Here is a 25,529-nt window from a genome sequence, read left to right on the forward strand (position 1 = left end):
ATGCAACAGTGCCAAGGAAACACTCCGTATTGATCCAGTATAGATCCGGGACTCCCGGCATCAAAAGGACAGGGAACAGATGGCATGTCGAACGACGAGAGTCTGTAATAATACGAGATCCCAATCAAGACGTACAAGACGGACGCTAAAGAGAACGTCCATGTACAGGTGGTCCGTCACCACTGGGCCGTATTTACACGCTGGAACAGCCGGAGCCATGCAAGCTGCGATGTCCAGCACAAACCGCCGTGCCGGGACGATCAGGCGGAGTTCGGAGTGGAGCCAGGGAGAGTGGCCGGGTCCAGGCCCTTCGTCGCGTCCCAGATCTCGCACTCACCGCAGGGCACACAACTCATCACATATCTCGCTGTATTGCCACATGCACTGATATGTCCATCAGCCTCGGCCGATCGATGGGCCTGTACACACAGGCAGCCAACAGACCGAGGACACCGCGGGCCGGCTCTGCAGTAGCCACACCGCTGACGGAGTCAGGGGACAGTCACCGCATCCCCGCACCGCTGACGGGTCGCATGACCGTCACCGCACCGCTGACGGGGTCAGGGGACAGTCACTACACCGCTGACGGGGTCAGGGGACAGTCACCGCATCACCGCACCGCTGACGGGTCGCATGACCGTCACCGCACCGCTGACGGGGCCAGGGGACAGTCACCGCACCGCTGACGGGGCCAGGGGACAGTCACCGCACCGCTGACGGGGTCAGGGGACAGTCACCGCACCGCTGACGGGGTCAGGGGACAGTCACTACACCGCTGACGGGGTCAGGGGACAGTCACCGCACCGCTGACGGGGTCAGGGGTCAGTCGCCGCACCGCTGACGGGGTCAGGGGACAGTCACTGCACCGCTGACGGGGTCAGGGGACAGTCACCGCACCGCTGACGGGGTCAGGGGACAGTCACTACACCGCTGACGGAGTCAGGGGACGCGTCGCATGATCACCGGTCCGGTCGTCGGTGCGCCGACCGGCGCCAGTACAGAGCGCTGAGAGCGACGGAGGACGCCACAGACTGCGGGCACTCCTCGGCGGAGGACGCCACCGACTCCACACGGGAGGCCACGGGCCCCGGGGCCGGGGGAGTACATACATCCACATACAGCATGCGATACGGTCATCGCCCAGCATTGCACTGCGCCCAGGGAACGACATTCGCGACACGGCCTCAACAGTATGCCTGGGGCGACATGTTCAGGTCTCTCTCGCACGAGCACGGGGATTTATGGTTTGATGAGATTGACGAGGGCATGATTGGGGGCCGGCATTTCGTTCACAAAGCGTCACAAACTGTGTAAGCGGCAAAGCAGTATCAAGAAAGCACAGGTTTGCCATCTGGTAAGTATACTCGCGCACAACTACACGAAAACATTTCTCAAAATGAGATTCCACTCACTGCCATTATCACACATTGTCAATGTTAAGTATGTTCTACAACATAAGCAGGACGCGTGGAAGCCCTCAGTGGATGCGAGGACGACAGTGGACGTGTTGCGAGCCTGTCCACAGCCGTATCCCGCTCCACCGGCCCGTGTCCGGACTGATCGGGGGCCTCGAGCGCACTCACAGCTGAGGTTAGATTACAGACGCCCCTTCTCTGCGTTGGTCGGGAGCGGCCGCCTGCCACCCAGCGCGGCCCATCCCACCGGCGGTCCCCCCCCCCCCCCCCACTCCCTGCCCCTCACAGCAGCGGCGCCAGCAGCAGCAGCAGCAGCACCGCCAGCCAGCCGACCGGCGCGGTGCGGGGCGCTGCTGAGTGCAGAATGGCGTGCAGGCGGGCCACAGCCTCGTTCGGGTTCCCACGGGCCGACTGGAACCAGATCTGCATGCAGGGCTGGTCGTCCTCCGTGTACTTCCACGAGTGGTCCCAAACCTGCGGCACGGGCGGCGCTCACGACGGTACACTGCTGCCACCAGACTCACACCCGCCGCACGCGGTGTATTGGATGACAATGCTATTGCGGGGCCACGAAGCACCGTGTAACTGCAACGCCTGCAACACGAGGGATGCATGTAGCCGCTTACTTCTACCCACCGTGTCACATCTGCAACGGACACCCTCGCGCCCTCTCATCTTGTGTGATCACGCGCGATGCACGAACTGGTGGGAACGGGAAGGCCTAGGGGGGAGTGGACTGTCACTCTGAGTGTCGGTGACTGATGGCGCAGGGCAGATTTCAGGCCAGTGCATTTTCAAAAGCGAAACTGCGTTTGCGGCCGTTTTAACTTTACCCCAAAAGCGCGTACGACGGCGAATTTAGTTTCAGACTCACCCTATGCACGAATAGTCAGTGTGAGGGTATTTGCGTCATGGATATGACTTCCGAGTCGCGCGGAGCAACCTCCGACTGGTGGCGGAAGTTGTGGCGGTTGTTTTATGAAACTAACCCCCTACAGGATTCGCTCAGTGTTCAAGTCTTACCCAGAGCTGGAGACCTTCACGCTCGTTGCTCCGCGGTGTCTCGCCTGAATTGATCTATACCAAAGTGAAAAAAGCGACTGCGGAACGCGGTCAATATCAATTTGACGTTACAAATCGTCGTCCTCTGGTTTGCAAACCAAACAAAGTAAATATATGAGCTTCACTGAATCGATGAAAATCTTAACCAAACAATCACGCCTAAAATTGATTTGCTTACAGACCAACCGTTCGAACTGTGCACAGCATACGCCGCAGGTAACTAGAGTAGAGATGGGTGCCTCCCAACAACGCGCTACGTCCGACCCCATCACAACGCCACGGAAGTCACTCTCACTGCCCCGGTCTGAACACGCTCTGCCCATCTGACTGGGCCGATGCCGCGCTTCTGCGGGACGCCACCGGCCAGACCCCGTGTGGCTGTCCTCTCCGTGACCGGCTCAGCCCACACCATGCGCGCGCCCTCCGGCGGTCCGCCACCCACCGTCTCGCAGAAGCGCTGCGCGTTGCCGTACACCTCAGCGAAGGTGAAGCACTGGGCGCCGGCCGGGCAGTGGTTGGTGCCGTTCTTCCAGCGGAAGTTGCGCGACCAGTTGTCGGTGCAGGTGAAGTCGTGCTTGCAGTCCTCGTACCAGTCGATGCACTGGCTGGCGCACAGCGGCACCTTGAAGAAGCGCTCGTTGCGGATCTTCATGTCCACCTGACGCGCGCGGAGCGAGGGTCAGTGAGGCGGGGGAGCGAGGTGAGCACGGACAGGCTGGCAAGCAGCGCCCAGATGTGTCGCCGCACGTGGCAGACCCGCACGCTGCAAGTTTCCGGGCCGCACACCACGTGCAGAGGTCGGGCAATGTGAAGTCGCCGATTATTGGTGCGGAAACTGTCGAGCATTGGGACCGACTTCTCATATTTTGATTACTGTTTACGGCGTGCTGAACGCCCTCTAGCATGCCATAGTGCAAACAAACCGGTCGTTTGAATGAGAATTCGGCATCGCTATTTTTGGAGACAATCCAGACATGAATCCATTGGCCCAAACTGCGCGCCCGTCCATGGCCTTGAGCGCAGGGAGAACGGGAACAACCCCGACCCCTTACGGAACATAACATCACGCGGTTAACTGAAGTTGCATCACAACTGAAAGCATACACTTCACACGGCACTGATGTACCCTCCCAACCTTTGACCACCGGCAGAGACCCCGATGGCCGACATCAGTCCCCCGCGAGCCGACCGCTGTCGGCCGCCCGACCCACCTTCGCCACCCAGGGCCCGATGTTCGGCGAGCACTCGTGGAAGCACAAGTCGCGCACGAAGTGTCTGCGGCACTGCGCGGACATGCGCTTGCCCGGGCAGTGGTCGTACGAGAAGCCGTACAGGTTGCTGGTGTGCAGGTGGCGCGTGGTGTTGGCCGTGCAGCAGGCACGCTCCCTCCACGGCGTGCACTGCGGCGGGGACGGACGGCCGACCGGCCGGTGAGGCGCCGCGACAGGCTCGGTCGGTTCGCCTCAGGCAGAGACGAGCCACACTATAGAGGAGGATTTCTGACGTGGCAGTGGTGAGGAACAGAGCTGTGACAGAAGGCAGTCCTTACGTCAATAACAAACACGTTAGCACGTAGTCATTGTGGTCACTCATGACAAGCTGCCCATTTTTAAGATACACTTTTTGGCCGTTACTGAAGGTCAACTCGCTTGAAGCAACCATGCGAAACACTGGTCATCAAGCCCTGCTCGTTAAACGTTGTGTTACCATTGGCATACGAGGAGTGCCTGGCACGGCAGTGTCCTTTTTCCTCCCCATTCGCCGAGAGCGGGGCTTACCTCCTGGTGCAGCTGGTCCTCAGGGCCGGGACGCGTCTTATGGTGGCGGCCGTCCAGACACCAGTTCAGCATGGTGTCCAGGTTTGTGGTCAGCTGGCACAGCGCCACCGACAGGCCCGCCGCCACGAGCGCCACGCGCACCAGCATGGTGGCCTGCACAGACAACCGACGGCACAATCAGCTGACTGTCGGGGTCACGGCGGTGATCGAAGCACGCGCCGACGAGGCACGAACTAGCACCACACTGCATGACAAATCGAAATCAGTAAACGGTGGACACCCAGTGTTCAGCAGAGAAGGTAAGCGGGTAAAATGCGCGCAGAATTATTGCTGCTCGTTAGGCGAAATTTCCATAAAAAAATTCATATGGGCACTAATCGATGCGTTACACACCAGGCATAAATCATGCATTTGCACACACATGTACAATGTGTGGGTTCACGTGCATATATACTATAAGGAATGTCATTAACCAGCGTCTTTGATCAACGCTTCTGACAACCGAAACCTTGACGCGCACGGCGCAGTCAGCTGATGCAAGTTGCTGCTATGTCCGTCAGCGGTCATTTGTTGTTGTTCATTGGTGTTTTCGGGCGCGTCGACTGCAGTGGTCATTTTGCGCCCATAACTATGCTGTTACTTGATTAGTACGGTGTGAAAATCACTTGAAAATCAATTTCTTTTAAAAACCAAAAGGGCTGTTTGGGATCAAGAAAGGAGGAACTGTCACCGAGCACATCGTTAATCGTCAGGGTCGAAGATTGCGGACCAAAGTGACGTCGTCGTTTTTCGATGAGGCATGGACATGATATAATGACATGATGGACAGTGAGGACGGCACCACACCGCTGGCATAGGGGTCTGTCGGCTCCATGCAAGAGATGGCCATGGGTGGCATACGTATGCCCCCCCAAAACGCAGGCTGCTAGAACCTAACAGTGACGGGACAGGCCGGGACGGAAACGAAACGTGTACCTCAAGTACCGATATTTACGAAGAATAACGGGAAGAATGACATTCGATAACGCATAAATAACAGCACCGAGATGTTCAATCCAAAATGCAGTGTAGTCCTTTGCCCAGCTGTACAAAACAAATATTGTAAAGGTGTTAAAGTAGCGGGTAAACGAACGGTACTTTAACGCGACCGATCTGGGATGCCACACGGGAACACCCTGAGGGAGGCGGTATGTCTGTCTCCCACTCACAACACGCGACCAATCTCGGATGCCACACCGGAAACACCCTGAGGGATGCGGTACGTCTGTCTCCCACTCACAACACGCCGTAGCGTCCAGATAATGGGACCGGTGCATACCGGAGTGGGCACGACTTATCAGATTAAACGTGCACTGGCCATTGAGAAGTAAAGTAAAGGCGCATCGATAAAAGTGTAAAATAAACGAGCCTGAGCAACGAAGCCTCAGCGATAGAAATGTTGGTGCAACATACATTCTCACATTGTTGCGAAAGCATTCCAGATTTTTGGTCATCAGCTGGCACCATGTGTATCAGGGGCGGGCACAGGGACAAAGCCGACATCGGGATCAGATTCGCGAAGCTGCACTTTGCCTCCGATGGCTTCGGGTTCGGCTTCTGCTTAAAGCCGTTGAAATGGCTGGCTTCTGACTGGGCTTCGGCTTCGTCCATGTTAACTGGCTTCCATTTGACCTTGAATAGTTCTCAAATGGCTCCGAGTTCGGCTTCATGCTATGTCTAACTTCTGGCTTCAGCATTGTCATAATAGTTACAGTTCTGCTTCACAAAAACGGTGTTCTCGATCCTATCCATATAAAGTGTTCTTGGTGACATGATACAGGGAAGGTATTGTTTGCTGCACTGGATTTTCTAGGTTCAAACTACAGATTGCTTCCAGGCTATTTGTACGTATTTCCCACACTATGATACAGCACATCATATACAATGTCTGAATGACTCATCATGCAATGAGCCAGACCTGAATCCGATCTTCGATTTCGCTAGCTCCGCGAGTCATGAGCCAAATGATTCAAAGAAAGCGATGAGTCCGAACAGAGCGGATTTTGTGATGAAACGGCCATGAGCCATGAGCCGAGATGGATCCCAAAATATGTGACCCGATCCTCAGCCGGTTCGAAAAATTTGAGTCCAACGCAAGTCAGCAACACCACTATCTCTCGGCCCCAATACACTCAACAATAGTATGGGAGACCGGCACAGCGAGACCAACTCCCATTCAACCCCACCTGGCGGGTCCATACACCCCCAGTGCAGAATCGTGGGCTCCTTACCATTAGGCCGCCCGGCAGGTTATGACGGGAACAAAGGAGAGCACCCCAAGGGGAGGGGGCATCGGCTGCTGGTCAAGAACCACAAGACCCTTCAGCCAACTCCAGTGGCTCGAAGGGTCGGGACGGACGGTAAGTGCGCTCACCTGGTCAGCCGGGAGACAAGGCCCGACTGACCCCGTCCACGCCACAGCCCTGACCTAGGCTCCGGCCTCTCCCCCCCCCCCCCCCCAACATCTACCTCTGACTAGCCCGATGTTGAGGTCTGTCACGTGACTCGCGTGACCGGAGGTTCACCAGCACGCCGCACCGGTGGCCGCAATGCGGGCGCGAAGAGCAGCGCAAAGCGGGGCGCGAGCCGCAGGCACGTTGAACGCGCACGGACGCTGCACCGCAATCGGGTGGAACAATGCTAACACACGAGACGAGGATGGTGACCCGAAAAATCTCCCATTGGGATTGCTGTCAGGTCACGCTCACTCCGCAGAATCCTGTTTGCATCTTCCGATTCCACGCAGTTAAACCAGACAAAAACCCAATTTTGATTTCAGAGAACGGCGTTGTTCACTAGATTCGGACTCGGCTTCCGCCTTTTATTTCAAATATATGGGCTCAACCAGAGCTCGCGTTCCCTTTGTTCGAAGCCAATGACGTCAAGCTTCCGTTTCGCAAGCGGAAAGTTCAAGGTCACTGGCTTTGCATTCTGGCTCACTTTGCAAAAATCTGAGGCTTCTGCTTCACAGTGCCATGTTTCAAAGCCACCGACTTCAATTTCAACTCCAGCTTCATATTTTGTCTTGCCTTAAAGTTTGGCTTTGAAGCCAGATGCCTAGTTTCATCCTGATGTCTTCTCAGTGGTGTGAGCATGAATATATATATATATATATATATATATATATATATATATATATATATATATATATATATATATAGTGATTTGTTGGATAAGAACTTTTGGCACATCAAGTTGTGCTGGTATCTTGTGACCAATCTTGGTGCTCTCCTTCAGTTGAAGTCAACCAATCTAAGTGTTCTCCTTCAGTTGAAGTCCTTTTATACTAAACATTTTGGCCTTAATGTGAGGAACTTGCACCACATCTTTGAAGCAAGGCATCATGCCCCAGAACAAACATCCAATGTATTTCAAGTAGCTTTGCCACAGAGCTAATGCACTCACCCATACAGGTGAGTGAACTTTCCACTGCCAATGAAGAATCAGTCCTGTTAACATTAAGTGATCAAATCACTTCCTTGGTTGCTCTATCAGCTGGGAATCCTGTTGTTGGAGGCAGCTATCTGGTACATAAACCCATGCAACTAGATATTTATATATGGTACCTACAGGTATGAGGCAATATGTCACACATCACTATGTGGAGCACCTTTTGATACACATATTATGGTGACTGGTTCAAAACATGACCAACATCAGAAATAGAACACCAGAGTACAAGCTGGTCATACAATGAGCAGCATTCATCATGCAACATGTATTAATAATATCTACAAGCAATGTTCATCCATCATATTAATCCATGCTGCCCCATCAGAACAAGACTGTGTATTTAACAATTTAATGGGAGTAAACAACTTCAGCAAAAATTAGAAGAGCAAATATATGATGTCATCCTCAAAGGCAAAATAAGTATCATGCCATAGCATATACTAGCAATGTCTTCTTAAATATGCTGGTGAATACTTAACCCCATTCACCAAGGTCATGAACCAGTCCAAAATCACACTGAAGGTACTAGAACTGCAGTGGCAAAGTTGTGTGTCTGAGAAACCAGGGGCACAGGGTTTGGTTCCTCATTATGCTCATCCTCCTTGCCAGGGAGCAAGACAGGTCATGCCATACAGCCTCAGCAGTACATCACAAACCACCAATAATACACACAATAGGTGACACCCATTGCTGACTGGCTGAAAATTGGCTAGACATGTTAACTTGTTCATATGTGACATAAATGTGACAAATGAATGCAATATTCTTTCTTTGTACTATTCTGACACTAATACCTGTTTATTAATGGTACTGGAGAGTAAACCAGATCCCATGTTCCAATCCTAACGGGTATGATCACCTATGAGTTTAAATGCCACCGTTAAATCAACTAGCAAAGAGGTATCTTTACGTGTCATGCTCACACTACGCTGCATGCAAGAATATCCCTGAGAGCCGCGTGGCCAAAAATGGACGGGTATCCCCTGCCTACCATTCTTCGCACGTACCAACCGTTCTGCGCGCCCCAACCATCCACCCAGTAGCCTCCAAATGCCGCTGAGGTTTTTTGCTTTCCACTGCTTTGATAAGTGTCGCTTACAGTTGTATTTCCTGCGTCATATTGAGTATTAATGAGTAAGATAATATGGCAGCTTTTAAGATGAATTATATGTCGTCATCAAAGAGCGTCCGATAGAACGTATTTGCTTTTCACTAGCCTCCATTACCTGTTTCTGACTAAATTGTCCACTGAGACCATTTTGAATCAAATTCTTAAACCTTTCATCTTTTGACTTCACGTGAATTTAACACTCAACTTCAAAATGTCTTGTACTATTTCAGCGAAAACGTCATAATTATGCCAGATATACATGACCTTGAGCATATCCTCCAGCCTGTATTACGCTCTCACGTTGTGATATTTGCCCTATGCCCACGCTCGTGCGGTCAGGTACCGCCCCCTTTTGGCAAGCGACTCCGGTGAAGGTGGAAGATGGCTGCGCTGGTCGCTGCAGTCGCACGGCGTCAATCTTTCCGTGCATTTGGGCTAAGTCGTCGCGTTTTGTTAAGAAACATGAGCAGCTCATATCTGGTCGACAGCGACGATTCCAAGTATGCATTTTTGAAAGACCTTGGTCTGCAAACTGTGAATGATGGAGTGTACAACGGAAAATGGGGAGGCCGAGGCGAGGTAAGATGAAATGCATGGCACTTTTTTTGTTTTCGTGTAATGGCCTTAAGCTAGCTTAAACATAATTTTAGCTTTCTTATCACCTCTTGAGAAATACAGGCTGGTGTGAGTAGGTTGTTGTCCAAATCATTGCAAACACAATTTTATGACAGTATTCTGATAATGGTGTGAAGTCCTTCAAGTGCTTAATGTGTTAACAGTAATCCAGGCACTATCATGTGGTAGTACTGGTGCTGTTACACACTATTGAGTAATAATGCAGGGGGACAACATTTCCAATGAGTGCTGACAATTTCACATGCCAGCACAGTTGCTTGACTGGGCATCAGATATCAATGATTATTGCAGACATGTGCATTGGTCTGAGGGTTGGATCTAGGGTTCCTCAAGGGTTTATGCCTACTGGGTCCTGGCATCTTTTTGTGCCTCTGTAGACATGTTTGCAAGGATCCTGTGAACATGCATTTCAGGTTATGTTCTCAAAGTTGTTCATGATGCATTCACTGTCATGTTAAACAAGTAAGCCATGATGGGCTTTCAAGTTGATTAGTCCTTTTTGACACTGCTGTCATGAATTTGATTGCAAGCATGCAAGTTGGCATCATTATCAGCCACCCACATGACTGGAAAGTGAGATATTAGCCCTGTTGTGTTGCATGGAAAGAATGAGATGAAATGATGTCACCCAGCCTTCCATGGTCTGTCAAGGCTGGAACTCAGTGTGGAGATACCCAGTGCTAAGTAACTTTGAGATGTATTTGCTATTTAAGGGGCAGTAATTATATTAATCATTATGATTTAGCTGCATATTGGAGTCATGGGTTCTGTCCTGGGTCAGATGTCAGAGACCTGAGTGTTATTAGATATAGCTTTGGAGGACTGTAGCCATTGCACAGAAACTTTAAGGAGCTGAGTAAAAACAGCTATGATTTTTTTGTGTATAAAATGTGGGGCTCTCTAATACATTTGACACCTATGCCCCATTTCTCAAGGCTTCATTTCTCATGTTGTGTGTTGTGGTGCTAGACAAGACATATTTGTCATAACTTGTATTATATAAATAATAATTTTTTGGGTAAGTGCATTGACATTAAATTAAATCCCTAGTGTTCCCTGTTCTTTCAAAAAATTAATCAGGTCATGAATACATACTATAGGACTTTGATGACCTATGGGCAAAAATGATGCTATTGTAATGAGATCTTACATGGTTCCCATTTCCTAAAGAAAATTGACAGGTTTTCTTAAAATTTTGTATCCTATACAATTATTATGGAATCCTTTAGGATGTCCTATGTCCCACACTTTTTTACATGGGCATCATTTATGTATTGGTATGTGCTTCATGACAATATCTCCAAAAGTGGGTAGATCATGGTCTACCATTCATTCTGCCCCTACATGTTTGGCCAATTGTAGCATGAGGGTAGTGCCATAGCATAGTCAAGCAGCATCAAGTTGTTTCAAAGGCCCAGCTGGACAGCATCCTGCAGCATCCTCAGAGCATCCTGAAACTCTCTTCTGCATGTATGCAGTCAGTTAATGAAGTGGCATCAGTCTCAAATTGTATGCCGAAAGTGTGACGTGTTATAACGTCCCTGCGGCGGACGCGTCGCAGGCGCCGGCCCGCAGCCCGCCATCGAGCCGGCGCCGGATGCGCGGCCGTCCAGCGCGCGGAGACGCGGGCCACGTGGTCCGCGTAGGTCACCGATGGGCGGCCGGCGCCGCGTCTGGTGAGGCTGGCGTTGCGGAGCGGCGCACACAGGCGAGCGGCCATGGCGGTGCAGGAAAGGCGGGCAAGCGGTACTGAACGGGGACAGGAGGCGTAATTCCGGGACATTTGAACTCCAACGGTCAGACATCAGCTGCACACTGACCCTCCATATGCCCGTCCCGGAGCCGCTCCTGTCCGATGGACGTCTAGCCCGCGGCGTAGGTGCAGGATGCGGATAGTTGTTAGCCCCTACGCTTGGATGTACACGAGCGCGGGCATTGCCTTGCAGGGGGAGTAGCAACACTGAGGCTTTGGCTCCCCTCGACAGCTGGGAAAACTTGCTGCCAGACCCATGATGGTGCATGAAGGGGATGAATCTCCGGCCTATGCTTGGATACGCCCCTGCCACGTCTGCCGGGCCGGTCGGAGTGTTTATACTCATATGCTGACAGCTGATACGCCTGTCGCCAGCCGGGCCGCATACTTTTCCAAGATTCTGCCCAATGATATCAAGCGCCGTGGTGATTATTAGTGGTGGGCAACTTCATGCTGTAGCATGAAATGAGAGTTCAAGTAATATTCAGCTATGGTAAAAATCATATGGCGCGATCTTAAGCCACAGAGAACCAACTACGCGGCAGTCTGCCAAGCTTGTTGTCAGTTGACAGCAGATGGTTTTTGTGGTTACGGGCTCATGATGTGGGTTGCAGACTCGCTGAAACCCTGGGATGTCGTCGTGTGGAAAACTGGAGCCGACTGGTTCGCAGTTGAGACGTGTCTGAAGCGGCCGCGTCTGCGTGCTCTGACGTTTACATTATGCATCTGCGACAGTGGCTGGGGAGAAGGGCGGCTGCGAATCATCTTGCCTATCTGGTAGCCTAACTATGGCGCACCCCACGCCGGACGCTCCCCCCCCCCACGCCCCTTCCCTGCAACCCCCCCCCCCCCCCCCCGGCATGGAGAACGCACCCAGCTGTGAAATGGTAAGGCAAATTGTAACGGTGAGTTCGATGAAATGGTGCAGGGGAGCCACCATTGTGGCCTCGATAAAGTGCTTCAAAACTGACGTGCCAGAAGCGCAGTCAGTCGCGTCGCACTCCACCTCCCCAGCAGCTGCCTGCGGCCGCGCTACGAGACATGGCGCGCTCCCATGGCGTCCTATTTATAAGCTCGGACGCGTCGACGCTGGCGAGCGGCCAGCGGGGCTCACTGACCCGCCCCTCCCCTCCGTTCCCCCAGATCGTGACGTCCATCTGCCCGGCCAATAACCGGCCGATCGCCCAAGTGCGTACGGCCAGCGCCGAGGACTACCAGGAGACGGTGGAGGCGGCGCGCGCCGCCTGGCGCACCTGGGCCGACGTGCCGGCGCCCAAGCGGGGCGAAGTGGTGCGCCAGGTGGGCGACGCGCTGCGCCGCTACCTCGACCCGCTCGGCCGGCTCGTCTCCATCGAGATGGGTACAGTGCCGGGAAGGGGGGGGGGGGGGGAGAGTCCCTGGGTCCGGCTGACTGGCCAGGCGGATGGCGCTGATGTACGGTCGCGGCCGGTGAGAGATGATGCGTGGGAAATCGCTGACCTGGCGACATTGGTGGCGAATGCTGTGATAAGGGAGGGTGATGCACTGTTTGTAGCACTGTTGTGTATTGAGGGGACAGGTGGTGTAGTGGTTAACCTGGACGTTTGGGAAATCAGGTATACGTGGTTCGGTTTCCTTCAGTGCCCGCCCTCCCTGCCGGAGTTAAAGGCAGGTGACGTCATGAAGCATCACCGGCTGAGTGCATCGTAGAACCCCGATGCTTCTAAACAACGTTTGAGTGCTGAGGCCAGACTTGTCTGGTCCGACAGGCAAGATCGTGCCGGAGGGCATCGGCGAGGTGCAGGAGTACGTGGACATCTGCGACTACGCCGTCGGTCTGTCGCGCATGTTCGAGGGCAAGGTGATCCCGTCCGAGCGGCCGAACCACGCTCTGCTCGAGTGCTACAACCCGCTGGGCGTGGTCGGCGTCATCTCGGCCTTCAACTTCCCCTGCGCCGTGTACGGCTGGAACAGCGCCATCGCCATGGTAACCATACCTTGACGGCTGCGGGTGGGCGATGGCATGTGAGGGCTAGAGGGTGGGGACAGCATATGGTACCTCCGGTGGGACGGCTGTACGTGTATCGCACGCGGCAATTCTCTGGCTTCGTTTCTAAGAATGCGCACGATGCAAAGACCGAATGCAAAGCCCCATATTCGACAAAGCCTGGATGTGATGATCGTCTATGTACCTGTAACGTCCACGTCCAGCGGCAGCGTCAGACGCGCTACCCGTGCGTGTGAGTGCATGCTCAGCCGCCTGCCTGCGGCTGACGCGCCTGCCCCCACCACTCGGTGTTAGCCCTGACGCGACTCGGCGCCGCCGGCAGACGTGCGGCAACGCCGTGATGTGGAAGGGCGCGCCAACCACGCCGCTCATCTCCGTGGCCGTCACGCGCATCGTGTCGCGCGTGCTGGAGAGCAACGGCCTGCCGGGCGCCGTCTGCTCGCTGGTGCAGGGCGGCACCGAGATCGGCAAGCTGATGGCGGCCGACGAGCGCGTCAACCTGCTCTCCTTCACCGGCAGCACCGCCGTCGGACGTCAGGTGGGGGCCTGATCGCGCGGACGCCGCCGTCCGCCGGCGGCAGAGCTGAGGTTCAGGCCGGACCGGCCGGCAGATCGACAGAAGCGCCTGATCTTCTTATGCACTGTGTCTCTTGCTCGCGGATCGCAGTCGTGTTCCGTTCGCGTGGGCTGCCTTGTTCCGCCAGTGCGGTGTCTGCTCAGCTGGTGACCTATCGTCAGCCTGTCACACTTGTGTCTTCGCCCCGGCCGACAGGTGGCGCTGGACGTGCAGGCGCGCTTCGGCCGCTTCCTGCTCGAGCTGGGCGGCAATAACGCGCTGCTGGTGGACGCCGACGCGGACGTGACGATGGTGGTGCGCGCGGCGCTGTTCGCCTGCGTAGGTACGGCCGGCCAGCGCTGCACCACCACCCGACGGCTGGTGCTGCACGAGGCCGTGCATGACCAGGTGGTGGCCGGCCTGGTGAAGGCGTACGCCCAGGTACGCATCGGCGACCCGCTGGACGACGGCACGCTGTACGGGCCCATGCACTCGCGCCAGGGCATCGAGGCCTACCAGCAGGCGGTGGCCGAGGCGGTGCAGCAGGGCGGCAAGGTGGAGTACGGTGGCAAGGTGAGCGGCGCGCGCCTCGAGACTGGTCACCGGCGGGCCGGGCCCTCACCCGTGCAACAGAACAGGCCACAGTGGCGGCAGCAGTGACGACAGTGGTGCTTTACTGCAGTGTCAGCCGTAGTGTTAAGCGATGTTTCACTGCTTGTGGCATCGTTGACTCGATTGTACTTTCAATCCAATGCCTGAAATAATCACGAGTTCAGTTTTTTCGGAGTCACGCTACCGTCCCAGGTACGAGCAGCCGAGATGCCCTTCAATCTCAGCCCGATGATGATGTGCACGCCGTGTGATCCGTGCCGTCCGGTGGCGCTCGCAGGTGCTGGAGCGGGAGGGCAACTACGTGGAGCCGACCATCATCACCGGTCTGGCGCACGACGCGCCCGTCGTGCAGCGCGAGACGTTCGCGCCCATCGTGTACGTGCTCAAGACCAAGTCGATGGACGAGGCCATGCAGTGGAACAACGAGGTCAAGCAGGGCCTCACCAGTGCATTGTTCACGAAGGACCTTGGTACCATCTTCAAGGTACGGCTCGAGCTTGGTGGAGTTAGCCACTGTGTGTCCGTACGCCCGGGGAGGGGGGAGGGGGGGGGGGGGGGGTACTGCTACCGAACGAGCTTCTTGACTTGGGATGTTTATGATGAGATTGTTGTTTATCACAAAAGCCAGCCGGTTTTCAACCTAACGCATGCAAGGGAACATAAGTGCCGCGCCTGACGTTCGATGAGTGCTGTGAAAATGGATGCCGAGACTCTCGTTACATACTGGCTTGTTGCAAAGCCATTTTGAAGTCCCAAATCCGTTCATATTTAACGCAAACATTTTACGACGTAAATGGCTAACTTTTTTCTAAGTTTGTGACTGGAGCCAAAATAGCAGGCTCTAATAAAAAGCCTCGCAACATTTTACCGAGCCAAAACATTATAATTCGTGGAGGCTAAGCTCTGCATCGGTGAAACGTTTGCCATCCCGCCCTCGCCGTACTGTGCCGCCTGCTGGTCCGGCGACCGAAGCGTCCCTGACGTCCCTAAGCGACGTCTGGGATGTCTCTAACGCCCCTGAGTGGCTTCCGGGGCGTCCCTGACGTTCCCGGGCGGCGACCGAAGCGTCCCTGACGCCCCTTAGTGGCGTCAGGGGCGTCTCTGACGTTCCCGAGCGACGGCCGGGCCGTCCCTGAGCGGCGGTCCGATGGCTGACCGTGACCCGCCCCCCGACAGTGGCTCGGCCCCAAGGGCTCCGACTGCGGCATCGTCAACGTCAACATCCCGACGTCGGGCGCCGAGATCGGCGGCGCGTTCGGCGGCGAGAAGCACACGGGCGGCGGCCGCGAGTCCGGCTCCGACGCCTGGAAACAGTACATGCGCCGCTCCACGTGCACCATCAACTACGGCTCCGAGCTGCCGCTGGCGCAGGGCATCAAGTTCGAGTGACGCGTCGGGCCGTCGTTGCTGGGGATGGGGCACGCGCCGCCCGCGGCCGTCACCGACCGTTTTGTATCGACTCAAGGAGAATTATGTCGGGTAAGGAGCTTTTGTAACGCAGGTGCTGTGGAAGGGTGCTTTGTCCGGCACGCCACGACATTAGTATTTTTGCAACGTTTTCGCCAGGTTTTTGCCGTTGCATTTCGAACGTGACGCATGAGGACGCGCGATCGGTCAGATCTGAGCATTATGTACAGCCGATTGCGTGGTGGCTGAGGGGTATCTTCATGGGCCCAGAGAAGCGTGAGCCCCTCCGAGTCAGCTAGCCCGACACCAGGTGGGTGCCGGGAATTGTATCACAAGTCACGTGCCATGCACTCGATGCAACTGTGGAAGAAATAAACTTTAATACGTGCCGTTAGCGTATTGGGTCCCGGGCTGCATTCACATGCGTCATCGGGAGACAACAGTCGTCAACAGATTTGACAGAATTTTGCAGCTTCCTGCAATCCACAACGGCACGATGTTCGCGCTACCACAACGCCTACGTCTGTTTTACCCTGCTAGGCCACGCGGCAGCTGAGGTAGGCTGTTAGCACCAGTTGGCTGGCAGTGTCGCAGTTGGCTGGCAGTAAGCCGCAGCGTCACGACACGCCCCCGCCCCGCGAACCGGGGCTTCGTACCGACGTCTGGCTCGACCCGAACAGGCTGGCGCGGGGAGGGACCGCGCGCTGGAAGCGATGCCCCGACCGGAAACAATGCGTCTTGATAGCCGACGGTCCTGCAGCGCGCCTACGGGGTCAAGTGAGGTCAAGTCGAGACCGCCGCGCTACAAACAAGCCGCTGCAGTGAAGTGGTCTTGTGTGTCCGTGGCGAACGTTCAAAAACAAGATCGGTTTGTGTCTGTATTACGATAAATATAACTGGCTAGTAAATGACTGTTACAAGCCGTCGGACCAACACATCGTGAAAATTTCACAACATAATGTCATTGGGAGGCCGTCGTATGGGTGGCAGCGCCCGACACTGCTGCCGGCTGTTGAGGCGCCTGCCGACGATGTCCAACACTGGCGGCCGTCACAGCTGCCCGCCCCCGCCGGCGTCTGGCACAGCTGTCGTGATGCTGCCACAGCTGTCCGACAGGCGGCCAGTGCCCGACAGGGGCCGCCGGCGCTCATGCAGGCGGAGCAGAGCCTACCCACCACGCAGTGGCACAATCTCAGGCAGAACCCGCACGTTTCTAAATCTCGCCGCCCCGGTACGGGACGGTGATCGCGATCACAGCTGCACCCAGCCCACGGCCCTCCTAGCTCAGCTCAAAGCCCGCCTCCGATTCGATAGCGTAACAGAGTTTGCCGCGCAGCGTGTCGGCGTCCTCGTACTCCGGCAGCTTCAGCAGGTTCATGCAGGTGCTGGCCGACGGCAGGCGGTCGGCGTCGTCGGCGCCCGCCGAGTGGATGCAGAACGGCGGGTACAGTTCGCGGAAGCCAAGCAGCGGCGGCCGCGAACACGACGTGACGAACTTGAGCAGCTGCGTCTTCTGGCGGTCGGAGAGCTCGGCAGCCACGCGCCAGAACATCTCCACCACCGGGTGGTCGTCGGCGTAGCCGCCCGAGTACTTGGTGTGCGCGCGCAGGTCGGCCACGTCCACCGGGATGGGCGCGCCCGAGATGAGCGTCTGCAGCTCGCGGTGGTCGAACAGGCGCAGCCACTCGATCGGAATGACGTCGGCCAGGCCGAGCCGCAGCGCGGCGCACTGCCGCTGGATCTGCCGGTTCAACTTGAAGTCAGCCACCAGGTGCACGTACTCGATGTGGTTGGCCGAGGTGACGGCGATGCCGGCGCCGCCCGGCTTCAGCTCCTCGACACGGCTCTCGCCCAGCTCAGCCACGTTCACCGTGAAGTCGAGCCCCAGCTCGGTCACGTCGCCCTCGTAGCTGCTCAGGTACAGCAGGTTCTTGTACATCACCGGATCGAGAGAGTCCAAGTAGTGAATGTCGACGCTGTCCGACTGGCGACCCAACAGCTTGGTGAGGAAGAACGCAGCCAGCGGCAGCTCCACCAGCATCTGCTCATAGATGGCCTTGCCCAGCACGCGGCCGATGAAGAAGTAGTGGTCGGCCGGCCGCTCCACCAGCAGGTGCACCTGCGGGCTCGGGTACAGCTGGTTGTTGTTGGTGATGCGGAAGAATCCCCGATTAGGATCGAACGCCGTCTTGAGCAGCTCTGAAAGAAATTCGCGGAAGATGCCGCCACCGTCAATGCCCGCCTCGTCCAGACCCTTGGCGTTCACCATCTTGACGCGCATGCGCGGCTTCAGCGACGGCTCGTTGTCGGGCGAAAGCTTCTCGAACGCGTCCTCGTAGATGTAGTTTCTGCGGATGTTGACGCTGATGCTGGTGCCGGCGTTGGACATGAAGTGGTCCAGGTCGGACTGGCTGTTCTGCTTGTCCTGCCGGATCAGCTCCTGAAACAGCTGCACGCGCTGCGGGAAGCTGAAGACGAACGGCAGTTGGCGCAGCAGCAACATCATGCGCACGTCACGCGAGCTGAGCACGGGGATGCCAGCCTCCAGCTCATCGCGCGAGTAGCGGATCGGCCCGGCGAACGGCTGGAACGCCTGCAGGTCGGCCTTGAAGAGCGCCACCACCTCAGGGATGCGCTCGGCGGTGAGCGGCTGCGTGCGCGCCGACCAGTGGCCGGCCGGGCAGAAGCCGAGTCGCGAGTCACGCGACTGCAGCTGCCAGAGCAGCGCGTTGACGCTGCGCAGCAGGCCGGTCCACTGCGCCGCCGCGTCGTCGGCGGCCGGCCGCGCCGGCGACACGCCCACGCTCTGCAGCGCCGAGCGGTAGGCGGGCGACACGGTTGGCTGCAGGTCCGGGTAGGCCAGTTGCACTAGGCCCAGGTAGACGTCACGCAGCGTGGCCGACATGGCCACCAGCTGCGCCACCGGGAAGAGCGGCTCGTCGCCCACCAGCTCGGCGTCGTGCAACGTCACCAGCATGTGCGCGAACAGTGCGCAGAAGGCGGCCAGCGGCGGCACCAGCCGGTCGCGGTCGCCGGCCAGCGGCTCGACGCCGCGCGCCAGCGTCTGCAGCAGCGACCGGTCGTCGCCGAAGAGCGACGCTTGCGAGCAACGCTCCACGGCCGCCCAGAGGCGCCGCAGGAAGCGCTTGGAGAAGGCCAGCGTGTACAGCAGCCGGTACTTGTGCATGGCGAGTCGCTCGCGGCTGATCAGGTGGTAGCAGATACCGCAGAGCGCGCGCACGGCGCCCGACTCGGGCCCGGCGTCGTCCACCAGCCGGCAGAGGGCCCGCACGTGCTCAGGCTGGTCGAGCGCGTCCAATGCCTCCCGCAGCGTGACGTTCTCCTGACGCTCCTCAGCCGTCTCCTCAGCCTCCATCTCGTCGCCCGAGTCGTCGTCGGCGTCCGGGGTCGCCTCGCGCGGCCGCAGGTGAGCCGACGCCCAGTCCAGCAGCTCCAGGTATAGCAGGCGCACGTCGGCCGGCTGCGCGTCTAGCACATCCCTGCCGAGCGTCAGCAGCGAGAACAGCAGCCAGGTGGACGGCGGTAGGCGCGCGCGCCGCTGCGCCACCACGGACAGGCAGCGTGCCAGGGGAAACCGGCCGCCGGCGGCCAGCGCCGGCAGCAGCCAGTGGCGGACCTGCGATGAGAAGCGTGGCTGCAGGAAGCAGGTGGCGAAGGCGGTCAGCACGAGGTCCGAGAGCGGGCCTGGCTGGCCGGCCAGCTGCAGCGGCCGCTCCAGCAGCTGCAGCACGGCGGCTGCCTGTGGCACCGGCGCCTGCGCCGCGTCCTCGTCCAGCGGCGGCACGCGCGCCTCCAGCAGCGCGCGCACGTGGCCGAAGTAGCCGCGCGACACCAGGTGCTGCAGGTGCGTGGCGGCGGCCGGCCCGGCCAGCGCCACCTCCAGCAGCCGCTGCGGCACCGCCAGTCGCCGGCCGGCCGGCCCGCTCAGGCTGCGCGCGCAAAACAGCAGCAGCCGGCTGAGGGGAAACGAGCCGTCCAGCGCGTGGCGCAGTGGCGCGTGGCGTAGCAGCAGCTGGCAGAGCGCCACCAACCGCGTCCAGTCGGCCTCGTCGTCGGCACGGTAGAACCAGCAGAGCCGTGCCGCCAGTCGCCGCACCAGCTCGACGTCCGGCGGCTCGGGCGGCGCCGCCGCCGCGCCACCACACGTCCACAGTGCGTCGTACTCGTCGCGCAGCTGGCGCCGCAGACTGGCGCGGCGCAGGCAGCCGCGCACGAATGCCTGCAGCTGGAGGGCGCAGCGCTGGTGCAGCTCGGCCTGGCGGCGCCGGCTGCGTTCCTGCTGCGCCCGCTGGATGGCCTCCTCGCGCCGCTCGGTGCCGCTGCTGCCGCCCAGCCGTACTTGCGGCCGCCGTCGAAACTCACCCTCGAAGCTGTACATGGCGTCCGCCGCCGGGCACACGCTGAAACCAAGCAGACACAACGGTTAGCGCCGAGCGCCCCGTGCGGCGCAGCGTGATGCAGCAACATGGTGGCAGCAGAGTGCAACATACCACGATTTAACCGGTTCTTGGAAAGTGAAGTGACCTACCACGCTGGATCTGATTTTGGGGAGGACGCACGGGAAGGCAAAGAGATCTCACTTAGCACTGGGCGCTCAGAGATGCCTAGGTTTGCATGCTTGCATTGCCACAGACAGCTTTCATATCATCGCGTGTGCATGTGGCCACAAGGGAAGGCACTACAGTTTGTCACACACGGTGATGTCATTAGCATTTCCCTGATGCATTGGCCTAACGGTGAAAGCGCGTCATTCATCGCCCATCCCGTGCGCAGTCCGCCCTACCTACAGCGTACTCGCAAAACATCTAAATGTTGTTTAGACAGCACGGCAATTCCCATCGGAATCTTTCATCACCCACACTTTCCCGCCAGCGGCAACGCGGGAGTTTTCAAGCTGTGGAAGCACATCTGGCCGGGGAAGAAGTGCGCAGACAAAACAAAAAACGCTAACCTCCCCTAATTTCCCAGGTTGTATTCGGCGAAGTCCGCCGAATTTGTACGTTTTTATTTGCGGCCGGGAAGGCACATTGCCTCACCATTCTCCCAGTCATAATGCTGTGAATAATCGCCATGGTTAGATGTAGAGAAATGCAGACTTTCAATTTGATATGCCACTTTTTATCATGTGGATGATTATCAACTGTATGGCTCTTCGTTTCCCTCCACCGCCTCCTCATAGGCATCCCTTCAACAACAATCCAACTTGATACTGGGGTGGAACACACCGCATGCTAACAGCTGAATATTTTAAAAAGCATACTAGTTTTCGCCTATCTAGAGGTGAATTCTGTTCAACCCCAACTCCCCACAATTTAAACCGATTTTGGTTCCTGCGCATGCATCACTCAGCCATGGTCTCATCCTGAACACATGCACAGTAAATGTATGGAAAATCCGCGTTGTTTTTGTGCATCACCACAGCCATCTACATATGTGATGCAGATTCCCTGCTGTGAATAGTATATCTTCTTGTCCGCTGTCTATGGTGATTTTGTTAACACCAAATGGTCACATAATACCATGCCACAATCCTTATTTGCTGCTCTTACTGACAATGACCTGTAGTCTTACAATGACAGGGATCTGTCACAAAAATAACTAAATTTTGAGTGTGTATCTGTCCTGTCTAACCCCGAAAAAAACAGAGCAAAATATAAATGCAAGAAATGTGTTACGGACACGATTACGGATGTGACTACGGACGTGTTTCGCTTCAGTTGGTTAGGCGCTCCTGCCTTTGATCAGTTCCAGCCTATCCCAGTCTGGTGTGGTAAAACCTGGAATAACTTTGACGTCCATTCCTTGTTTAAACCGGCGATTACTCTGGTCCTTCCAATTTTCATCTTATGTCCATCGCTCCAGTCATCGCCAGAATTGTACAGCCCCCCGACCATTAGCAGGTCTACGATTATCCTTCCAAAATTGATCTATTATCTCATCAGCAGTTTCTATCCCCATCACTTCACGGCGAGTTCGGTGGCTTCCAGATCTGACCATAGCCCATCCACACTTGACTAAAGGAGGAGTTCCTTCTCTGCTTGCTGGATTTGAGTGAACATCTCAGCATGGTAGACCACTCATCTACGATCCTGCACGGATCTGACGAGGAGACTGGAGTGGCTCAGCATGTAGCACCCAGCCAAATATTGCTGCCACCATGACGAGACAACCAACATATGCTACAAACTGACTGTGGGTGATGTGGGCTATTCTGTGATAGTGGTGACATGCCCCTCTTGTCTTATGTGCACATGAGAAGGTGTAATAGCAGCAAACAGATTATTCATTTGCAAACAAAGTGACTTGTGGAAGCTTGCACTGCAGTATTACTGACCTGTAATGTATGGCTACATAACTTTTTTATTTTACATAAAAATGCAAAGGTTATTTCTGCAACCATTGGTGCCATCCTAGCTTTCCTATCACATTTTCTACTATGCACTTTGCATCATACTGGTAGATATTCTAATAATAATCATGACCTTTTGTACCTGTTCTTGCAATGCAGGCTGTCACTGTGACAAGAAGCAAGACTCCAAGTGTGTTTAGTTCTGCATACAATTTGTATCAGGATACGTGCAACAACAAAAATGACCATGACCAGCATTAGCCCATTCCTTCAGCATGTCATCAGCCTTTTCCATAAAGTATCAGGGAGCTAGTCTTATGTGCTTACATCTAAAATGTTACTGAACCATGGTCACTCTCTAGGTTTCAGTTATAGTTTCCTGGATTTTCATTCTGCCCAAAGTCTAGGTCTAACATCCTGTCACTGAAATTTGTATGCCATTACATTATATTAACAGAATCACCACAGCACACAATAACCAGAATATCAGTTGCATGACTTAAGATTGTGATGTAAAATATGGTGACTCCTTTGGTATATTTTGTTGCCTTTACTTATTTTATTCAAATTATGCATGTCTTGTGTAATCCTGGCTTACTATAAGTGTTGCTCTATCCAAATTGACCAATTAAAAATGAGTGCATAAAGCCCATCAGCACAACAAATCATCTTGACTATTACTGCTCACAAAGCATGGACTCACAGTGAGGAAAACCTGCTGCTTGGCCACCTGTGCAGCTACAGATAAGCCAGTTCTGCTCCCAAACATGGAGTTTCACTATATTAACAAGAGGTACCTACCATCCTTCCCAATCTGAGATGCCAATAGTGATTTTTTGCTTCCATTCTTTTCAATCACATCTGTAAGGCTAAGTCCCAGCCTGAAAGTCTGCAAAAAATCCATGCACTGCAGTGAATGTCTATGTAACACCAGTGTGCTGAACCTCTCACTGGTGTGCATTTAATTCAGGGGAAGCCACATTGCACTGGATCTTTCCACTTTGGGGGGGCTGTGTTTGGATAATTTTTGCCTTTAATCCCCTTTGCAGCATCACAATTTCTTAACACAATTGCCCCTCTATGTGCTGAAACTGGTGGAGACAGTGCATTGCACTCTGGGTGTCCAGGTTTATGATGTAAATGCCCTGAAATTATTGCAGCAATGTCATTGCTATGATGGACATGTCTGGCATAACAGGTATTTCATGTGTGTGTGTGTGTGTGTGTGTGTGTGTGTGTGTGTGTGTGTGTGTCATCAGGGCTTAACAACACACTCAGCTGCTGAGGCTATATGGCATTGCCTGCCTTTCACCCTGGCTGGAACGGCAGGCACTGCAGGGAATCAACCCCTGTACCTCTGGTTTCCCAGACTTGTGGTGGTAAACACAGGTATGTTAACCACTACACTACCAGCACCCCTAACACATATTTCATCCCAGTCCGGATCTTAGTCCATGGCCAACCTACGATGTGCTCCTAGCTTTCCATTTATCACAAAGCAATCCAGTGTTAACTATTACAACTTATTTTTTGGAGCACATTGAATACTGATGATGGATAAGACAAACTGATCATGTCTAGTCAACTGACAAGAAATGTGACTTAGCATAATGTGACACACAAAATGATAAGAGGTAAGCACAATTGAATCCTCATGTAATTGAGCAATAGTTACAACACAATTTACACACATTTTCACCCAATAATGTAACTGACAGCCAACCTGCATTTACATGCGCAGTCGGCTGACTGAGCAATCCAGGCAGATTTGAGCAAGATTATGCTGCAGATGAAGTCTTACATTAGAATACCCCTGTTATTGCTGCAAGGATGCAGGGAGTAGTAGCAAGACACGTGCAAGCTTATTCACCCACATTTGCACTGCAAACCAGCTGAGCAAAGTAGTACGAGCAGGTAGGCGCGCGGGAAGCGATCTACGTGTCTAATTAGGAGCTACTTACTCGCCTTCTGACGTTCCTCGCGTCAGCCAAACGAAGAAAGTAAACTTAAATGGCTTAAAACAGCCTACGGACGCCTGCTGAGTATTGCACAAACTATTACGGCACACGCCTCCCCGCAGCCACGTTCCTCTTACAGCTCTGACTGTTAGTGTGATCTCAAAGTGCCTGATCATGATTATGTTGTACTTCCGCAAAATGAGGACGAACCGCTCGCGTTTGTCTCAAACGTGTGTGCCATATTGCTACCAAATATAGATAATTTTTGCACCATGGATTGCGCCAATGACCAATATTGCTGATTTCCCGCCTCCAGTGAAACCGTCTCCAATCCCGGAGACCATCAGTCTGATTGGCTTGGATTTTGAATCAATCATCTCGTAGCATAGTTTTTTTCTGTAAACCTTAACCTGGCGAACTCAGGTCACCATGGCCGCGGATCCTTCCAGCTTGAACAGCCTCGGATGGCGACGCAGCTGTCTGCAGCAGCACCAGCATCAGCGTCGTCAATAACATCAAACAGCTGAGTTGGAGGAGCAAATACTAGGTTTTACCAAAATGAGAGGGGCTGCTTTCTCCTCTGGTTAACCGGTCCTTGTTCGCAGTCGCTTAGCCAAACACCGATCGTTTCCAATGTCCAGCTAAAGGTGAATGCCGCCTCCCTGCACCATTTCAATCACCGGCCTTCATGCATGGAGTTTCCCACGTGTGTATACTTAAAAGTGGCAACAAGCCGGTTTGGATACGCACTAAACATGGGACTCTTTAGCATGGGTGGTGAAAGGAAGCTTAAGAAATATCGGGTAGACCTAAAGAAAGGCCGGAGAACGTATCGGAGTCGTCTTCGCATGTGTTTTTAATTTCATAAGAAGGATGCATCTTGTGTTTTATGGGAGGAGTGAGAGGACCAATAAGGAGAGAGTGGCTGGAAACCTCAGGTAATAAAGCCAGACCTGGCTTCATTCAGAGCTGTCTGGACACCTCCGCGAACCCATGCAAAGGAATCCGGTCAATGTTTCATTGTTTCTGTAGCCTTGGGCCGATGCATTTGGAAGGTATGCCTTTCATGAGAGATGTTGTAGCATCTGGATGTTTTTACTGAGCGCGTGTTATGTTTACCCCGGATGTGTACACATTTTGGGTACATTATCAGCCAAATAAACCGGACTAAACGGTATGCATTTTTCATGACGCATGACATGTAAGTTGATGTAAAAATTAAGTATGCGTTGGCAGAGGTCGGGCATGTTGCTCAGCATGCTGCATTCTTCAGCCTGTAAATATGTTCAACGCGTATAATTAGCACAGCTTTCAAGGAATCGCACCTCTTGCTACCAAAGGTTGGAAACAGTGGCAGTCAGTGGCTGCAAAATCAGCTGCTGTACATAAAGC

The 25,529-nt window shown here is 54.8% G+C and overlaps 3 protein-coding genes across 3 annotated transcripts; 1 reads left to right on the top strand and 2 right to left on the bottom strand.

Moving 5' to 3' along the window:
* Nucleotides 1–1,697: 1,697 nt before the first annotated feature.
* Nucleotides 1,698–8,818, bottom strand: LOC119110223 (folate receptor beta). Its single transcript, XM_037233963.1, has 5 exons — nucleotides 8,755–8,818; nucleotides 4,256–4,408; nucleotides 3,689–3,877; nucleotides 2,920–3,135; nucleotides 1,698–1,889 (listed from the first exon to the last, which is right to left on the bottom strand). The coding sequence occupies exons 2-5, from the start codon at nucleotides 4,400–4,402 to the stop codon at nucleotides 1,698–1,700; spliced, it is 744 nt and encodes a 247-aa protein (XP_037089858.1). The 5' UTR covers nucleotides 4,403–4,408; nucleotides 8,755–8,818.
* Nucleotides 8,819–9,162: 344 nt separating this feature from the next.
* On the top strand, nucleotides 9,163–16,198 carry Aldh7A1 (aldehyde dehydrogenase 7 family member A1). The gene is made up of 7 exons (XM_037233068.1): nucleotides 9,163–9,437; nucleotides 12,391–12,607; nucleotides 12,996–13,213; nucleotides 13,557–13,772; nucleotides 14,007–14,363; nucleotides 14,680–14,886; nucleotides 15,579–16,198. Exons 1-7 carry the CDS (start codon nucleotides 9,240–9,242, stop codon nucleotides 15,789–15,791), a joined length of 1,626 nt encoding a protein of 541 aa, XP_037088963.1. The 5' UTR covers nucleotides 9,163–9,239; the 3' UTR covers nucleotides 15,792–16,198.
* A 476-nt stretch (nucleotides 16,199–16,674) lies between these two features.
* On the bottom strand, nucleotides 16,675–24,276 carry LOC119109794 (ubiquitin-protein ligase E3C). Its single transcript, XM_037233548.1, has 3 exons — nucleotides 24,141–24,276; nucleotides 20,107–20,230; nucleotides 16,675–19,569 (listed from the first exon to the last, which is right to left on the bottom strand). The coding sequence occupies exons 2-3, from the start codon at nucleotides 20,206–20,208 to the stop codon at nucleotides 17,089–17,091; spliced, it is 2,583 nt and encodes an 860-aa protein (XP_037089443.1). The 5' UTR covers nucleotides 20,209–20,230; nucleotides 24,141–24,276; the 3' UTR covers nucleotides 16,675–17,088.
* Nucleotides 24,277–25,529: the final 1,253 nt, after the last annotated feature.

This window comes from Pollicipes pollicipes, unplaced genomic scaffold (assembly GCF_011947565.3).
Source record: "Pollicipes pollicipes isolate AB1234 unplaced genomic scaffold, Ppol_2.1 Scaffold_7231;HRSCAF=8579_pilon_pilon_pilon, whole genome shotgun sequence".
Classification (NCBI taxonomy): domain Eukaryota; kingdom Metazoa; phylum Arthropoda; class Thecostraca; order Pollicipedomorpha; family Pollicipedidae; genus Pollicipes; species Pollicipes pollicipes.

Coding starts and splice junctions, on each gene's coding strand:
- Aldh7A1 (XM_037233068.1), top strand. CDS start 9,240: ATGGCTGCGCTGGTCGCTGCAGTCGCACGGCGTCAATCTTTCCGTGCA. Junction 9,438..12,390: donor AATGGGGAGGCCGAGGCGAG/GTAAGATGAAAT, acceptor CCGTTCCCCCAG/ATCGTGACGTCCATCTGCCC. Junction 12,608..12,995: donor GCTCGTCTCCATCGAGATGG/GTACAGTGCCGG, acceptor CTGGTCCGACAG/GCAAGATCGTGCCGGAGGGC.
- LOC119109794 (XM_037233548.1), bottom strand. CDS start 20,208: ATGTACAGCTTCGAGGGTGAGTTTCGACGGCGGCCGCAAGTACGGCTG. Junction 19,570..20,106: donor CCATCCAGCGGGCGCAGCAG/GAACGCAGCCGG, acceptor CCGGTGCCACAG/GCAGCCGCCGTGCTGCAGCT.
- LOC119110223 (XM_037233963.1), bottom strand. CDS start 4,402: ATGCTGGTGCGCGTGGCGCTCGTGGCGGCGGGCCTGTCGGTGGCGCTG. Junction 3,878..4,255: donor AGGACCAGCTGCACCAGGAG/GTAAGCCCCGCT, acceptor TCCCCGCCGCAG/TGCACGCCGTGGAGGGAGCG. Junction 3,136..3,688: donor TCGGGCCCTGGGTGGCGAAG/GTGGGTCGGGCG, acceptor CGCGCGCGTCAG/GTGGACATGAAGATCCGCAA.